The sequence below is a fragment of the Equus asinus genome, chromosome 20 (genome assembly GCF_041296235.1).
Source record: "Equus asinus isolate D_3611 breed Donkey chromosome 20, EquAss-T2T_v2, whole genome shotgun sequence".
NCBI classification, from domain to species: Eukaryota; Metazoa; Chordata; class Mammalia; order Perissodactyla; family Equidae; genus Equus; species Equus asinus.
This window is the reverse complement of record NC_091809.1, coordinates 74,620,762-74,640,355: the sequence shown is the minus strand read 5'-3', so window position 1 is coordinate 74,640,355 and position 19,594 is coordinate 74,620,762. Positions and strand designations below refer to the sequence as shown.

Sequence of the window (19,594 nt, the reverse complement as noted above, 5' to 3'; positions counted from 1 at the left end):
TAGCTACCTCACAGCCTGGGTGCAGAAGTCCTGGGGGAACTCAGCTTCCCGTTCTCTTCACAACACCTTGGGGATCACACCACTGAGCTGGTGGTTCCAGAGTGGAGAAAAATCTATTCTAAACTTGATGCTTCATATCAGAGGTTTATTATTTATAGGTGGCTACTTTTTTTTTTTTTTTTGGAGGACGATTAGCCCTGAGCTAACATCTGCTGTCAATCCTCTTCTTTTTGCTGAGGAAGACTGGGCCTGAGCTAACATCCGTGCCCATCTTCCTCTACTTTACATGTGGGGCGCCTACCACAGCATGGTGTGCCAAGCAATGCCATGTCTTCACCCGGGATCCAAACCAGTGAACCCTGGGCTGCCAAAGCAGAACGTGCGAACTTAACTGCTGCGCCACTGGGCCGGCCCCCGCATAGGTGGGTATTTTTAAAATTGACGTGAGATGCCTACAGTAAAAGATATCACTACAGTAAAACTATAAAAACCAATATTTTTTTTTAAAAAAGAACAGAATAAGAAATAAGATAGAAGGGAGAAACACAAACAGAAACCCAAGCTAAGGAAAACCACCAAAGTTGATACTTAATTCTGAGATTCATGGAAAACAAAGAATAAAGGGGAACTAGGAAAGATTCCTTTACATCTGAGATCAGACCTTCAGAAAAGCAAACTTTCTCTTCAACTCTAATAGATATTTTCCAAATGAGGCATTAAGGAGCATAACACATGGTGTAATCACCCAAACTGTAGATGTTCAGATAGTTACATTACAATGTATATGCTGATAACTTAATAATATACAAAATGAAGGTCCCATCATGCTTTTTTATTTTGTTCATATTTTTTACTGTGACCAGGCTAGCTTTAGACTAGCCTCAATTATCCTACTCAGCTTGCAGCCTTTGGGAGCTGCACTGTAGAGTTGACTAAAAAGGAAGTGCTAGGAAGAGGAGAAAGACAAGTTGGGAGGGAAAAGAAGGAAGGGAGGCTCCACAGCGGTTCTTACAGGGGTTCTTCCAACCAGTTAGAAAGAAGAAACTGAAATTGCAATACTCTCCATGCAATCCAGTCTCCCAGCTCTGTCTCTTCTCAGTTTATACTGGTCAGCACACAGAGTAAGAATGAGCATTTGTTTGCAAAGATGAAACTATCCTTAAACAAAGAAGGTATTCATCTGACCACAGAATAGAATCATCAATTCCTAGAGTTAGACTGGACCTTAGAGACAATTCTGTGTACCCTCCCGCTGAAGGAGTCCTTTCTCCAATACCACTACCAGGTTGTCGTCAGGCCTGGGAGATGTCTGGGGACAGGGAACTCCTGCTTCACACAGTAGTCTACATCTTTTTGGGGGTAGCTCTTACTGTCAGGAGTCGTGGTCTTATACTGATCCTAGATATACATTCCTGATTGCTATGCCCGGTGGTCGTGCTTCTGCCCTCTGGGTAACACCAATATCATGTTTTCCACATGATGGCCCTTAAAGTGTAAGAAGGTAAATCCTCTATCCTCCAACAATAATCTTTTCTTCTCCAGGTTAAACACACCCATTCCATCAGTCATTCAATGATTTCCAAAGACACTCTGGGAAGAATTGAACAATGAATTCCAGAGGCAAAATATTTACATATTTTTTACATATTACAAAATGTTTACTCGAATTTGACAACTAGCGTAATATTTTAATTAATTGGTGGTAACTAGAGCTAATTTATTTGACAATATATTTTTAGGATGCTAGAGTATTTAAAATGTATCAAATTTTGGAACTATAATAAACATAATTTAGCCTTTCTTTGATGTTTTGGAAGGTATAATATGATCCCAGAAAGCATCAGGGTCACCTGTATGGCTGTAGTTTTTTATTGTGACACAGCTATATGGAAGTGCTGGTAAAGTGAATGTTCTGGCTAACAAAACAAAAGAAAATTTTCTTTAGCAATAGCCAAGGAGTTATTTGGTAGTTTCTTGGTTTTGTTTGGTTTTTCATTTCAGTTCTCTTGCATTACATCTTTGACTCTGGTTCCATTTTTCTTTTTTAACTTTAGTCAACATTTATAAGCTTTTATCCAAAGCGCAAAGTCCCACAGCATCAGCAAAGAAAAAGTAGTAATTTGCAGTCAAGGAGCACAGAAAATCCTGATTCTCATTTAATTGTCCCTTGTCAAAATACTGTTTATCAAGAAATTATTTAAAATTAAAGAGAAAAGGTAGAAAGTGTTAGAAAACTATGACACCAAATAGAAGGAAATACAGTGTAAAACAGAGGTGTCGATGAGCTAACTCACACATATTCCTTTCTAGTCTAGATGGTAGGGCAATTACGAGGTGTTGCTGCATTATATTTATTTCCTTTGTTTTCTCTGGGACCGGGAATAGAGATGGAGAGAAAGCATTTGAATGAAACCTTGATACACACCTGGGCTTTTTAAATATGCGGTCAGTTTATTTTCCTTTTCAGTTTTTCACCCTTGGCTCTTTCCTTAGCCCATTCTCAGCAACTAAAAGGATTTTCCCGACATTCAAACAACTGTGAGAAGAACTGCCCTGTGTCAAGAATTCCAGGTAATCCTCCAAACCACAGAAAGACCTGTGGCAACCATAGGCCACTGGAATGTTTTAAAGAACCGCATTTAATTGGGCCAGCAAACATTGCCCTGAACAGTGCCGACCAACCGCTGCCACCGTCTCTAAGAGCAATCTAACTGACCTTCAGAGGAGAGATGTGAGACTGCAAGACGTATCCGTGGACATTTTCTATTTGAGACAGGTTCTTTTCCGATACATGCACGAGTTCAGGGCCTCTCACTTCATGGGTTAGTCGAGGTAAGGAATGATCGTGTGGAGCATCCTCATCTTGGTATCGATACTTCTAGGAGAAAAGACAAGAAAGGAAAAAAAGCATTAGTGTTTGCAAAGGTTCTGAACTTCATATTCTAACTCCATTTACAGGATACAGTAAGTACCTAGTGTTGATGTCACCAAACAGGCTTTGCTGCAGGCTCTTTTTGATGGTCACCACAAACCAGCTCAAACGCAAGCAAAACCGAACCAACCATCAATATCGACCAATGCTGATGACTTGTTTTTGCCTGATAACGTACTATCTCTGTTTATAAGCTACAGAAGTGCAACAAGTGAAACTGAGACAATTTACCCAAGTAGGTGAGGAGGTAACCCTCCAAATGACTGGAGTAGCTAAGTATGTGCTCAAATTTCTAAGTCAAGGATGGAGAAGAAAAAGTACTGAGCAAGAAAACAGAATTCTGATACAACCTTTTCAGGAAACTTAATTTTGCTTCAGAATATGTGAAAGGCTTAAGTTCCCATGGAAATGAAGAAAAATTTTTTTACCCACATTATTTGTATTGGACTCAAAAGGAAGACATTCTTCTCTTCCTTTCATACCCAAAGAGGAAAAGCATTGATTTGGGTTAGTCAGATTTGGGGCCAAAAAAAAAAATCACAATTTCCAGGTATGGAGTTTTTTTTTTTTAAAGAACTTCAAAAATCAGGGCAAAGGGTCAGACTACATTCAGATGATTTCCTGAGGGGAAAGAGGTCATAGTTCCCTTTCTCAGAATCCTTTTTCCTCTTTTCTTTACCACCTTTCTTCTACATGCCTGTAACAGTCAGAGCATCCTCAGACAAAGGCCATCCTTTGAGTCTTCCAAGTAGACCTAAGGAAGCTGGCAGAGAGGGAAAGAAGTCAGGACAAGGAATGGTCTGAGGGAATGTAGCCATGACCATGGGGTCAGTCTCCATCTTCAGCCTTGGCCTAGGTCTCTGTCCTATATTTCTATGTCTCTTTGTTTCTCTCCCCTTTTCCTCCGAAGCTGCCCCACTAGAGTCCACTGTTTCAAGGCAGTTGGGCTACCTGGGAAAGAAAAAAGAAAACATTCTACATCCCACCTCCAACCCAGCTAATAAAATGCTAGTTTGTCTTACTTTGGCTTTTTTCCCTGTGCATGGACCAGGGGTATTAGGGGCAGGGGTCCAAACATCATCGTAACACTGTCTCAAGCTTTACTGTGATGTCTTACCTCTTCCCAGTGTGCCATTACTGTTATCATCAACAGTTATTTTTATCATGTCAGATTACTAACAGTATGTCTTCCTACAAATCATGCCTACAGTTTTTTCATTTTTAAGGTAAAAAATATGATTTCTTGGACATCAGTTCTCAGTCTGACTCATAATCTGACATTAACAAGAAGAACTACCCAGGGTTGGTAATTCAATCTGTTGTCCATTCTTACTCAGAAGTTGATTATCAGTACTTGTATTTTCCAGGGAGGCTTTCTGTAATGTTCCAAGCTTAATATTTGTTTCAAAAGAAAAATTACAGCTAACAGTTATCTTTATTGCAGTTTGAAAGGACTCTCATCTCTTTCTTCCACTGAAATCCTTCTTACCTATGATGCTCCATTGCACTTATGAGAAAACGAACACTCAGAGAAGTTAAGGGACTTGTCTAGGGTCACCTAACCAGTGGGCATCAGAGCTGGGGCCCTGTCCACATAATTTGAATCTGATTCCTTCCTCTTCTATCATCAGCCTCTCCTCCACTCCCATAAGGAGATGAAGCCCAAGTCTGATAACTGAATTAGCAGCTTGGTAGAAGACACATCATTGAGAACACACAACAAAATGAGGTTGGAGCATTTCTGTGAATTGCAAAGTACCATACTTCTGTTTTCCCAAACCTATGAATAATTTGGGAAGTTAATCTGCCTCAGAAACATGGGTTCAATTTAACATTTATTCTTGATCAGTTATGTGTTCATTGGGAGTGGAATAATGTCATACATACGCCAATTTTAGTGTCTCTGGCTTTCAGCCCATCTGCCCTCCACATCTCCTCTCCCTCTTCAGTTCTCTCTCAGGGATGTACTACCATCTATCCAGTCACCCGAGCCAGAAAAGTGGGAGTCAGTCAGTCTCCATCTTCTCTTTCACAGTCCACCATATGCCAATTTAATAAATCACTGAGTCTGTGTAGTTTATATCTTAAGTAATTCTTGAGTCTACTCCATCCTCCTTCCCCACCACCAACCACTGCCCACATTTAGGTTCTCATCAGCTCTTGGCTAGGCCACCGCAACAGCCTCTGGAATGGCTAGACTGCTGCTGAGATTGCCCCCTTCCTGTCCATTCTCTACAGTGCACCAGGGGGCTTTGTGCATCACAAACTGACAAAGTCCTTCTGTTTAAAATGCTCCTATGGCTCCCACTGTCCACAGGAAGAGCTCAAGGTTCCTTACCCTGCCATGAGCTACCACCCAACACCACTAGATAAGCTGAGCCCCCATTACTTCTGAACTCTTTTATCTCACCACTCCCACCTCTGGGTGGAATAAATAGATACAAACAAATCATTACTTCTAGTTATTTGAGCTTTTTAACAAATTGTGATAAAGTGTACACAACATAACATTTACCATCCTAGCCATTTTTAAGTGTACAGTTCAGTAATATTAAGTATATTCACAATGATGTATATAACCAATCCCCAGAACATTTTCATCTTCAAAACTGAAACTCTATACCCATTAAAAAACAGCTCCTCATTTTCCCTTTCCCAGCCACTGGCACTACCATTTTACTTTCTATTTTTATGAATTTGACTACTCTAGATACTTAAAATCATACAGTAATTGTCTTTTTATGACTGGCTTGTTTCACTTAGCATAAAGTCCTCAAGGTGCATCCATGTTGTAGTATGTGTCAGAATTTTCTTACTTTTTAAGGTTAAATAATATCCCATTGTACATATATGCTACATTTGGTTATCCATTCATCTGTCAATGGAAATTTTGATTGTGTCTACCTTTTTGATATTGTGAATAATGCTGCTATGAACATGGGTGTACAAATATCACTTCAGAAGCCTGCTTTCAGTTCTTTTGGATATATACCCAGAAGTGGAATTGCTGGATCATATGGTAATTCCATTTTTAGTTTTTTGAAGAATTTTTTAAGCTTAAAATTTAACATAAGTGAAGCCATATTCACATCGTTCATGACAGTCAGAAATGCTTGTGTTCTGAAACATAAAGATGTAAGGGCACTAAAAGTAAAATTTTTCAAAGTTAAAATGATTACTGTGGCTCCTCAAGGATTCCTACAGTAGGATTCAATCAGTTTAGAGAAATATTTCATTCAGAAAAATATACATCCCACTGAATTGCTTGGATAAATAATTATCAGGATACAAATGATACACTTAGTTGAACTTATGTGGTGTTGCAAAGAACTTAAATTGATTATTCCCATAAATTTAAGACCCATTTTAAAAACCAAGAAGGCCTTAAATCAGATGTTAAAGCCAATCTTGGTACTCAATTAAAATTTTACTAGTAAAAATTATTCATTTTAATATTCATTGATCTTTCAGGCCTCAAATTTGACATTCTCTTTTCTGGGAAGGTTTCACAAACTGCAAGTTTGAGATTTTATGGGTGTTCCCATAGCTCCCTATACTCCCCCAATCAGAAACTCTATCGTGCTATCTGCTTGTGACTTTATTTTGTTAGTTTTTACATTTAACTATAAGATTGCCTGAGGACTGAGACCATTTAGATCCTGTTCATCCTCATATCTCCAGTCCTTAGCCAAGCAACTGGCACATACGTTCCATAAGTATTTGTTGAATAAATTTATGAATGACAATTGAACAAATGGATAAAATGGGTATCAGTTGTTTAAACTACAAAGTTATTTTAGCTGCTGGATGCAACCTCTTTCATTGTAAAAGATTATGAACTCAGGTTCAAGCAAAAAAGACAACTGCATCATTTGCTTGACACAATCTTAAAGGATATCAGATTCTTAAGTATTATATACTCTCTCCTCATCGTGCCTTTCTGTAGTAATATATACGAAGAATATAAACTGAATAAGAACAAGTTTTTAACCTTGAGAAGACTATAAATTATTGAGTTATACATATGTGCAGCCCCGTCATGATACAGAGTGATAACCACTCTAAGTATAAACTGACTTCTGTGAGAGCAGAAATGGGTCATCAACAATTCTGTCTGAAGGTTCCCAGTTTGAAATAGGATCTAGAATGACGATGGAAAGAGGTAAGAGGTATTCTAAGCAAAGGCAATAACACGTGCAAAGAGGATAAATGATAGGAGGGGATGATGTTTTGAGGGAACAGTGAGATCTTAAAGTAGATTGTAGCAAATGCTATTTTACCCCCACCCAAATCCATGGCACTCTCTTATACATTCAAGGCCCATGTCTGCAAACTTCTCAGGAAGATTGTCCTTGGGTAATTTTCACTCAGATGTATCTGGGAGTTATACTGGAACCCCCAACTCCCACACCTCAAAGTGAAACAAACTCAGTGGTTCAAATTACACTCCAAAGCACCTGATGAGATCAATTTGAAGCTAGACTACATCTGGGCTTACATTCTTGCAGAACTTCTTAGTGCTTCCCTTACTCTCTTAAGAGTTTCTCTTGGGAACTACCTCCCATAAATCATTCGCACACTAATCCCCATTTTAGGTCTGCTTCTGGTGAACCTGATGAAAGATTTGGATGGAGCCTGGGATGTGAGGTGGAGTGTGGCAGGAGACAAGGCTGAAAGACAGATTGCTATTTATTGTGGAACCATCAATAAATAAAAGGGAACCATCAGAGGGAACCATCCAAGAGACCTTGGACCTTACAATACTCTTCCTGGTGCCAGGCAAATATTCCTCTCTTCTTTTTCTTCCAGTTTTCTGCAGGAGATGACTAAGCAAGAGATAACAAGAAGTGATGAGAAGTACCAAATTTAACTCAAATACAAGCTTCCAAAGGAATCACTCTGATATGGCAGAGTGGAATCTCTCTGCTTGGATTCAACTTTGGCTGGACAAAAATTATTTTTTGATTTGTAATACTAAGATTAATATTAATGTTAACACTAATGTTAATATTAACAGAAATACTAATGCTAATGCCAATACTAAAACCAATAATAATAGTAGTTACAGTTAATGTGCCAGGAACTGTGCTAAATGCTTTATACACATCATCACATCTGAGAGATAGGTATTATTATTCTCTTTATCTGAGACTTGGATAGTTAAGAATTTTTTCCAAGATTACAAATCTGGTGAATGGCAAGCTAGGATTCACACATGTTAGTCTGACCCTAGAGCTAGAATACTTAAATATTCTTCTAAACTGGTTAGGTCTCAAAGATCTCAAGAGGCCAACTTTATCTTCAGGAAATATAACTCATAGGAAATCTTCAAGAGTCATCTAACAAGGGAGATTAAACAACTTCACAGAGGTCACACCCTGATTTAAGAATCAGCTCTAATATTCTGGGTAATTCTGAGCCATCTTTCATTCTAGGTCTCATCAATTAAGTATCAATGCCATTCTGTGCACCTTTGAGGGTTTCCATATTGGTTGTAAAAGAAGGGCTGTTTGAAGAAGGCCTCTGTTTGGAAATCTGTGCCCTCCTCTTTTCCTCTACTGAGTTTTGTCCATTGGAGGGGACTCTGGAGCAAAAGAAACTTTTGTAAACAGATTATATTTTCTCTCCTAGCTCTTATGGGAGTGAGGTAGAAGATGTGCTCAAGACAGGGAAGACTGATGTACTATTCATGTCCCCCTTCTTAGTTCATTTTGTCCCTGGCTTCTGGAAACCTATCCCCTTCCTCCTTCTGAAGCTTAGCTGCCCACTCCTGGACTTCTTCATCAGGCAAACTTTTCCAGGTTCTTGATAATTATATTGTGTCACCTCTTCTTGGAAGCATTCTCTGAGTGCTAAGCTTGAAAGAATGTCCTTCCTTTATGCTCACATAGTGGTCTGCACAGATCTGTGTCACTGAGTAGCAACTTTATACTTCAATGACCTGTCCATATGACCGTCTCTCCTACTAGCGCACAAGTACCTCCAGAGCGGAGATGGCGTCATATTTATCTCTGAATCTCCAGTGCCCCACTGATGGCTGACATACAGTAAGGGACCAATAAATGTGACTTTAACCAAACTAAACTTAAATAATCTGAGCAATAATATGATATAGCTGATCAAAAAGCTGAACCTCCCAGCTGAACCTGCATGCTATCATACTCACACTCCTTTTCTACCACAGGGGCCCCCATACGGATGGACAAAGGCAAAGATGTCTGACCAGATTCTGCTCACTACATTCTGCTGATGTCTGTGTGAGTCACAACCATCCTGAGTTATCCAGAATTCAAACACAGGAGCCTACATGCATCTGACTCATCACCAAACGTTCTGTGGCATAGTTGGGAAGATGGCGCTACACTGGCAGAGTGTATGATAATTGAGGGATAAGTCACAAATCATGCAAGGCCTCATAAATAAAAATCTGGGTCTATCTCTGTTTCTGCATAAAAAGTGCTCTGCTTCCCCCTTGCAGCAGGAGTTGGCACTGTTCTGATGAGAGAGAGAGAGAGAGAGAGAGAGAGAAATGAATCAAACTCAGGGAGAGCAAGAACATGTTTGTGTCCTCTTGAAGGTAAATAATATTAGAATATATAACAGTTAGTGAACACTATCCATGAACACCTTTTTAAGAATGTTATAGAAAGTATCCCATTTAAGACTTATAGTAATGTTATGAAGCAGGTACAAAATTAAGGAATGATTACAGTTTCTTATCCAAAGCCTAACATTTAGGAAATGCTCAAAACCTGTTAGTTCCACTGCTTCTGTTAAGTATACTGACAATCAGCATTCTCGGTGTCAAGTCTTACTTCCTCTCTAACATCTAAGTTCATTGAGGGCAGGAACCCTGCCATCTATCTTTGTCTCCTGCAGAGTGATCAGGCCAGAACACCAGCCACAAGTGTGTGTCCAACAGACCTGGTTGACCGAATGCTGCGGCTGGAAGGAAGCCTCTTAGTTTTAAAAAAGTGCTTTGGCAGAAAAGAAGCACACATTTTAGGAGAAGCATGAAGTCAGTAAGAACATTAAATAAATAACAGACTGGCAAAGAGAGTGATGATTCCTAAGAAAGAAGTGAATGCAGCTCAGAAAGAAGGGAAAGCCAAAAGAATGACGAAAACAGTCTCAAAAAATGAATTGCACGGAAATGAAGGATTTTTACTTCCTCTCGAGACTGTGTAAGTTTTACTTCCACAATTGGGTATTCTTATCCAGGCCCTGACAGCTACTATCTTATTTTGAGGAAAATATTTTGTTAAAATACTTTAATATTTCCTTTTACAAATTTTAGTTACTAGAGTTTTGTACAGTATGTAGCCCACCGACTCTCTTTCCCAGCTCTTCCTTTTTCCTTGATGTCTGATCCTGTCTGTGACCTCTGACCCATCCCCATTTCCACGCCTAGTCCATCCTCTCTCCAACTCACCGCCTCCCTCTCTGGAGGGAAAACATGGGTAAAAGAAGGAAGAAAGAGAGGATCAAAGATACTCATTTCTTTGATTTCAAATAAATTCTCTGAATGACATTTGGCTAGAGTAGGGTTCTCTTTCCCCTCTCTGTCCTTTAAGGCCACCCTCCCAATCCACTCTTCCAGAATAGTTGCATATGTGTTGCAAATCTTGGGACAGCGGTGTAGATAGGAGCAAAACGGGAGGAGAAAGGACAAGACAGACCATATTAACTGTCACCTTTACTTCCTCAAGGAGACCTCCTGGCTTCCCAGATTAGGGGGATCTCCTCCCCTTCACATCACTCCCTGCCTCACAGGATTTCAGGGTACTCTGTACTTATTTTTCATAAACTCATCACATTTTAATTTTACATTTGTTTCTGTAATTATTTGCTTAGCGTTTGTCTCCCCTCATTGGACTGAAACCTCCATGGGGTTGGCACCTGGCCCGCTTGGTCCACTGCTGACCTCTAGTGCCTGCCACACAGTAGGCTCTCAATCAATGTCCATTGAATAAATAAGTCATCTGTAGCCAAATCTCTTCAAAATCCATTATTCAAAGAGGTCATAGAAATGGGTTGAAGCTCACTGATCGTTGGTCGCACACAGATCATCCCCAAGTGAAGTTACCCTTAAAAAAAATGACCCACAATCAGCAATACAGCCGGCCCAAAGGACACTTGAAAGGGGAATTTTTTGAGAATTGGAGCAGAATGTAAGCAACAGGGCTGATGTGAGAAGTAAAAAGCTCTCCCAGGTGCTCCATTTGAGTTTTTTCAAACAAAACTCACAAACGAAAGGAAATACTTTCCTGCTTTTCACGCAAAGAACAGGACAAGCCAGGATGTTAATTAAATTACAAATCAGCTGTCTGCTTGCAGCTGACAGAGCTTTGTGTGCTTCCAAGCAACGTCAGATATTTTAAACCCTCTGTAATTACCTACAATGGAGGAGCTGCCAAGAAGGATGCTTTCATGAATATTTAATGGATCTTAAGATCCCTTTTAAAGAACTGATGATTTAAATAATCATAAGGGAACTTAACTCTAGCTCAGTACTGCCCTCCATCTGTTAACTGAAGATGCTGGAAATGTAACTTCGTAGGAAATGCAAGCTTTCTCTCTTAAAACTCTGGGTTAGGCTCAAAATCTAGGGGAGGCCAGGCTCACCCAGGAGAGGTAATTGTATGATTAGACAGCCTTTAAGCTCTCTGAAAGCTTAAGAATGGGACCACAGACATAAGATCTGGGAAAATAATGGGTGTGGAATTGTAAAATGAATCTACATAAGATGCCACACATTCAGTTGCTATTTACAATTTACAATGCACTTTCAGAAACATTGTCTCAAGTAATTCTCTCAAGAATTAGAAAAAGAAAGGTATTGTCACTCTGATTTCCAAATGAGAAAGCAGAGGATTAGAAAGTCTCAAAGTGTTAAACAAATGGCAAAGCTGGTTTTCAAACCAACATAGCCAGCTGACTCCTCCAAGAGGCATCCCACTATAGTAGAATGTGCATGAATTCTGGCATTAGAAAGATAGGTTCAAATTGCTTCTGCTACTTGCTAGCTGGGAGATATTTGTTAAGTCGCTCGTTATCTCTGAGCTTCCGTTGACTGAAGCTATAAACTGGGAGTCACAGGAACTACCTCATACAAATCCAGGCAGTGAATGCGACACTGTATTCCTGGCACAAAGAGCTGTTTGACCAATGTTAAAACTCTCCTTTCTGGAACTTTCTAGTCCTTTGCACTTTGTAGGTCTGTCATCAAAAAAAGTGGTTCCAGAAAGTGAACTCTTCAGACTGTGAATGTTGTCAGCAGAATGGAAACAAATGTGAATGGTCATTTGTAGGCTCTAAATATATCTGTTTTCTTTCCCCTCCTTAGGCCGTCATAGTCGAGTAACTTTCTAAAACCTCAGTTGTAGAGTAGGGGCTAAGAGTGCAGGTTCTGAAGAGACTGCCTGGATCAATTCCCAGTTCCATCATGTGCTACATGACCTTGGGCAACTTATCAACCTCTGTGAGAGTTGATATTCTCATCTGTAAAATGGGACTAATACTCACTTCACAGAATTTTGGAGAAGGCCAGGTGAGATAATGCATGGAAGGCACTTAGCAGAATGTCTAGGACCTAGTAAGCAGTCACTTAATATCAGCTATGATTATTTTATTGTAACATTAGATTTTTTTTACTTGATTATAAAAGACTTTGGAAATCTAAAAAATAACTAACTGAAGGAAAAAAGTAGCCTTTTTCTTTTTGTTCTCAATTTCTTCAAAGGATTATAATTATACCTTCCCCACTACTGTACAACACATATCCCTGTGTTCCAATCTCGCAGCTCTCCTGATCCCACAAAGCACTCTTCAGCCTGCCTTTATGCCATCAGCAATGCTTGAAAAGTTTCCAGGCTCTCTCAAACTATGTCTTCTCAACTCGGCCTGATATGACCATTCCAGCTCCTGCTACTCCTCTTGTCTCCCAATTTTGTCACTCAACAAGAATTGACTTCCACTTATAAAATAAATAAGTCATGGGGACGTAATGTACAGCATGGTGAGTATAGTTAATAATACTGTTTAAAACAAACAAACAAACAACAACCACAACAACAAAAAAAAAACCCGAAGAATTTATTGAGCACCTACTATGTGCCAGACATTTTAACTGCTAGAGATACAACAGTGGACAAGAAAGATTCATCTCCTCCCTACCCTTTGTTCTTGATGTCTTCTCTACCTCCGATAACCTCCCAACTGTCTTTCACCTGGCTATTGCTCAACCGTATAACTTAATGCGCATATGATTTCTTCCCAGATGCTTTTCCTAGACACTCAGGTTTCCCTAAGGATCTTTTTTCTGTGCTCTCATGACTGACACCCTGAGAATCCCTCCTTTTTAAAGCACGTATGTATCTGCTTTTCTCCCTGGAACATGAAGACATTATTGCACCACCGGCAGCAGACATTCTGCCTGGGACCACGTAGGGGCTCAATAAATGTTTCTGACCTGAACTACACCCAGTAGAGATGTAAGTTCCTTTAACTTCTGTATACCCCGCCACACCTAGCACATCCTGGAAGTAACATGTACTTAAGAACCCTGTCTGGATTCTACAGGAGACCTGGTTGTTGAGCAGAACCCTGTAAGATTTTCAGTAATAAAATGAAGAACTTATTCATTGTGTGGTACAAGTAATGAAGTGGGGTTATTTGGGGGGGAGAATCATTCAAGTTTTTGGTGTGAGGCACCTGGAAAGGAGTATTGGCTGGTGGTTTTCTGGAGCAAGGAGTTGAGAGGAGGAAAAATTGCGACATGCAAGAAGGGAACTGAATGAGTTCCCTCATTTCTCCTACTTTGGCAGCACTGAATCAGAGCAATGAAGGAAGCACAATACATACATGAAGGTATCAAGTAATCTTACCCCAGACTCTCTAAACCCCAGGCTGGCAGCTGGACACAAAGATAAGTGTACCAACCTTGACACACACAATAAAATATATGATGGTTTATTAAAGGCAGGAAAGAGATCTAAAAGAATACACAGTATTTTGACAGTGGTTATCTCTGGGTGATTATTAATTTCAATTTCTGAGCTACATGTATTACTGGAAGGATAAAAATAATTAAAAAAATAGAATATGTAAGACATGATCAAGTATTTGCTTTTTCATGGTGGCCTTAAGCTTTGTGGTGAGGAAAATTCTCCAGCCCTGAAAAAGGTATATCCAAGTTTAGCTGAGTTAACTTTGAGAGCTGGCTAGAGGATACAAGGATGATTGCCAGCTGACAAATGAAAGAGGGAAGAGCTGGGAAGGAATTTGTTGGGGAGGAAGAGAGCTTGAAGTCAAATTGCTTTGTTACCAAGAAATCAAAGCAATGATTTGGGAATGAACTCAACAATTAGTTTGTCCATTTGAAGTACAACTTCAATACTGAGTAATTCTCCAGAGATAATTGCCACTGGATTCAAGTGAGAGCAGTAAGATCTTGTGGGCAGTCGCTGTCTGACTCAACCCACCAGCTGTGCAACTGCTGCAGCCTCTGTGAGTGAGAGTCATTCACTGCTGAAGGCCAGAAGCATGTTCTGCTCAGTGTGCTTGGTGCCCAGAAAAGACGAAATGTTTATTTCAGCAGAAGGCTTAGTCAAGTGATGCAAATCCCCTGCACCTCAGTTTCCTGAGTTTAAATTCTGTTTCTGCCACTAATTAGCAATGCGACTTCAGGCAAGTACAAAGCTCTCTGAAACTTGGATTCCTCATTTGTAAAATTGAACTAATAATACTTAAAAAAGTGATGCTATGGGAAATTGATGAAATAATATGCATAAATGTTTGGCATAAGGCCTGACTCCTAAGTATCTACTTAGGAAATCTAAGCCTTTTCCTATTTCTGTGTCAGTGTTGCATACTCATCTTTCCAAGTCCTGTCAGAAGGGTCACAACACACATACACACACAGACACCTGCATGCATGCACATACTCAACTCAGCCTTACTGTTATTATAGGGAGCTGGCTTCCTTCATGCTATCACATTATAGCATCTTTACAGATCAGTACAAACCCTTTGAAGGAGGCAGGCTGAGTTGTGAAGGCCTTGCCTCCACTGCTTTAAGATTCAGTTTCTTTTCTTTATGTGAGGCCATCTTACCCTCTTTACCCATACTTCCACCTCGGCCAAGGCTCTTGGCTGCTTTTGCCTATGATTATCATTTCCGTTCAGCAGGCAGAGAGGAAAGAGTCTCAGACATAGGTGGTAACTTGCCACCACTGCTCACTTGAGCTACTTTTCTGGCTCATTTGAGCTTCCAGACATCAGAACCTACCGTCAAATTGACAGCAGCCCAAGCCTTCCATCAATATCTGACTTCTCAAGACTACACCACTTGCCCACCTCAACTTAGAACATCTCCTGGCTTCTTTGTGGCTGGCTGTGTGCCTTCTCCTGGGTTTTCCTGGGCAGCCAGTTGGCTTGTGCTTCCTCTGTGACACTACAGAGAGTAAAATCCCTTTCTAACAAGAAGCATCATCATCCATTCACTCAACAAAATATTTATTGAGCATGTTATGTACTAATCACTAAATTTTATGTGCTAGAAATATAGTAGTAAAACAAAAGATAAAAATTTGTGACCTCTTAAGGCTTAAATTCTAGGTGCATTAGGTAATAGAGCTCTTTAACTGAGTTCCCTTTTCTCAACATATTTCCTTTACCCAGCAGCAGGCGTGAATGGCTGTCCTCTCCCTGGGAAGACACCAGGTGGTCCAAGTGGGCAGCCACTCCAGATTTTCTCTGGGGGTGGTCCACATGGGCTTGATCCATCTAGCTCTTCTTATCCAGTTGCCTGTGTCTGAAAGTCCCTCAGAAGCTGACCTCACTAACATTGGAACATGGGGCAGGTGAAGCAGAAGGTATGGCCTTGACTCTGGCCTCATTAGCAGTGGATTTCAATCAAAGAGGATTATTTGGCAACCAGATACTGTGATAGAAATATCAATATTTCCTCAAATAAATTTTCTTTATAATCCATGCTTACTTATGGTGGTTCAACCTCCAAATAAGATAGACTTCTTTGAGAAAGGTATTTTTATACTTACTCTAGGAATTTGAACATGCAATTGAATGCACAATTACAGAATGCTATTCTGTGTTTATTACAACCTTAATATGTAAGCCCCAAATCGAGAAAACCTAGAAAGTTTTCTCCTTTTCTTGTTGCTGGGAACTGACAGTGTCGTCTTTTAGATGAGTGCCTATCATGTGACATGCACATGTATGGATGCTTTACAAGCATTAATTTATTTGATCCTTATAAAAAAAGGATTTTATTATTTCCCTCACTTTACAGATGAGAAATTACAGGCAAAGGGAAATTGAGTAACTTGTTCCCACAACTAGTGGAGAAGCTAAGATTCATACCTCACTATCCTCATAATTGCTACCTTTAATCCTGCACTCTGCTGTCTCTCAGGTAGTTGCGCATTTCTTATTCTTTGACTTGGGCATTTCTTCTGAGTATGGGAAATACTTTGTCCTTTGGCTTAAAAGTCAAGGTCTGCAAGCTTCCCTTTATCCTTGCTGGGCCACAGAATACAATTGAGAGAAATTATAAATAGAAATAACCCAGTTAAGGATACTGCCATTTCCATGGTCACCCAAATACAAAACTACACAGATAAAGATGATCCTTCAGCATCTTTCCCTTCTCATGACTTCCAGACTGTGGCTGACCTAACTCAGTTGGCAGAACATGACATTTACTTAATATCAGAGTCAAGTCCAAAATGATTTCACATTACACTGACAGTTCTTTGATGAAGGTAATGATGCTATAGCTGTAGCCTTCTCAGGACCCCTCTGACACATAGGAGGGATTTAGTACATTTTGGCAAGAGATTGAGTCTAATATAAGTTAAATGGATTCTACTTCAGTAGAGATTCTCATTCTTTTTTTTTTTTATTTCCATTTCCCATTTTCCTAATCAGACCCTTGTTTCCTCTCCGCAGAATATTGTACCTGCCTCATAATACCCTTTCTACCACATTCTTGCCTCTCCCTATGCAATATACCAACCTTCCTTTCCCCACATCTCTATCTTTTCCCACCCCATCCCCCTACAATCTATTATTCCATCATTCTGGATTATCTGCAATTCAAGGCAAGAGTACTATATCACCTCTGGGGTTTTGCACTTGCTACATTCCATTTGCCTTTGCCATCTTTTCACCTTCCAGCCTCAGCTAAGATGACACCTCCTCTACTTCATCTTATTGATCCATTGATCTACTTCCCCTGTCATCTGTGCCCAACCCCAGACTAGGGTCAGGACTCATAGCAACCTGTGCACACACAGAACAGTTTTGTGGGGTTTTTTGGCTGAGGAAGATTGTTCCCAAGATAACATCTGCTGTCAATCCTCCTCTTTTTGCTTGAGGAAGATTCATCTGGAGCTAACATGCCAATCTTCCTCTATTTTGTATGTGGGTGGCCGCCATAGCATGGCTACCAAAGAGTGGTGTAGGTCTGCACCTGGGAACCAAACCCAGGCTGCCAAAGTGGAACGCACCAAACCTAACCACTAGGCAATGGGGCCAGCCCCCAACAATTTTTATTTTATAATTTTTGCCTGTTTATTTGATTGTTTACCTTTATAGACTGTAAGATCTTTGAATGCAAGAATTGGGTCTTGATTATTGCTGCAGCACTTGTGCCAGGTATTCAAGGTGCTGCACAAATGTTTGTTCAATGAATAATAGCCACCTAGTAACTAGTTTCCTTATCTACCTTCTCTCCACCAACCAATTCATTCAACAAATTACCCTCAGGTGCATCTTTAAGTACAACTTTGCCACATCCCTCACCCGTTTAAAGCCCTTCAGTAGTTCACTACTGCTCTGGAATAAAACATGGACACTGTGGCACGGTTTTCATGCCAGTTCCATGCTCTCCCGAAAGTCCTATCTCTTATTGGGCTTCTTTACCCATTTACATTCCATTCAAACTAGCCAAGTGACTTTTATTCTGAAGTCTCACTCATCTTTGCCACCTTCCTGTCTTGTGCTCTTCTTTCTGCCTTGAATGATGCTCCTTGAATCACAGGTGGGAAATACCCTCCTCCATTTTGAGGTTCTGTTCAAATGCCACCTTTTCCACAGTCTACTCTGATCTTTCCCAAAAAGATGTGATCTCTCTGTGTCTTTACTTTGTACTGCTCTCACGATGAAATTGTCCATCACTGAGTTTGTAGTTTTTTTCCATCCATCTTTCCTTTCATTAAGCCCTTACAGTGAGTTACTGAGGCACTGTAATAGATGCTGATAATATTTAGAGAGACAAAATACAGTCCCAGCCTTCATTGAGCTCCCTTTACAGTAGCTGAGACTGGCATATTTAATCAAACTAAGATGTCATTGATAAGAAACATCCTGATTTCAGAGATGCTAAAGATTAAAAAGTGCATCTTAGAATTGATGACATACTGCATTAAAGTACAGTATAGACAGGCTTCCATGGGGGTGCACTTAACCTAGCTTTGGGGGTACAAAGGGACAGTTTTCTGGAGACTAAGACACCTCTGATTTCTCTTATAAAATGAAAAGGCATTAGGCAAAGAGGCAGCAAGGGTATTGGCAAAGGAAGAGCAGGTTCAAAGTCAGGGAGGACTGATAATCCAGCATAACTTCTTTTAAGACATTAAAATGCTTGAAGGCAGATTGTTAACGTTTATTTCCTCCAGAGGACTTAGTACAGGTTCTTAAACAGTTGTGTTCGATTGTATTTAAACTTATTTTGGCCCATAGAACTATTAGCAAAAGGATGTCATCATTTACATACTGCAATATAAATAAGCTTGCCACTCTCTCCTTAAAATTTACAGCACTGAACTAATATTTCAGGGAACTTTGAAGAATGAATTGCTTGGGATAAGTAGTCAATTCAAAATCTGAAATATAATTGATAAATTTCTTATCTATAAGAACAAGGTCTAAATTACTAGACTATTGTACAGTTTGGACTTTCACATACTAGCAGACTTGGCAAGGCTAATAGAAGTCATCTTATGCAGATTCTCTAATCATCATAAAAAACAGTGCTAAAAGCTATCAGCAACTCCTGACCTGTTTGGAACCGTTTGGTCCATTCAGCTCATGGCTGCATTTCCGTTTTTGTGTGTTTTATTGTCTTTTTCTTCCTTGTATCTATTCAGTAAAGGTTTTACCTGGATATGAAAAATCAACAATTATAGGAAAGCTTCTCAAACATGCTACTCTTTGGCCTAAAAATAGTTACCCCTTTCTAATTTGGATAGGACTTGCTCAACTTTGAGCACAGAATAATCTGCACGTTTATTAGGTGCACTAGCTGCTGAGATTCAATAATAAATAAGACAGACAAAATTCGTTCTCTCATGGAGCTTTCCTTCTCGTAGAGGTGATAGACAAAATACAATTAACAAATAAATGAAGTAATTCTAGATTGTCAAGGAAATGAGAAGGTGCTTCAAGCGAGCACAAAGGAGAAACCTTATTCAATAGAGGTCAGGAGACATCTAAAATGTCATCTAAAATGATGATGTAAAAGCTGAATCCTGAAGAATGAAAGAATTTCCATGGAAAGAGTTGGGCAGACTACACTCCAATTGAATGAAGAACTGTGAAAGGCTCTGAGTTGGGAAAAAGCTTGGCACATTCTAGGAA

The 19,594-nt window shown here is 39.8% G+C and overlaps 1 protein-coding gene across 18 annotated transcripts in view; it reads right to left on the bottom strand.

The window, feature by feature from the left end:
• The window catches only part of DLG2 (discs large MAGUK scaffold protein 2), a 1,809,506-nt gene that overhangs the window by 921,025 nt on the left and 868,887 nt on the right, over positions 1–19,594 (bottom strand). For 15 of the 18 annotated variants that reach the window (XM_044753763.2, XM_070490530.1, XM_044753762.2 and 12 more), the window contains one exon: positions 2,717–2,878. In XM_044753763.2, coding sequence (XP_044609698.1) covers positions 2,717–2,878 — 162 coding nt within the window. The remainder of the gene's footprint in view (positions 1–2,716; positions 2,879–19,594) is intronic. The other 3 variants (XM_070490528.1, XM_070490532.1, XM_070490536.1) reach the window with 1 other exon arrangement.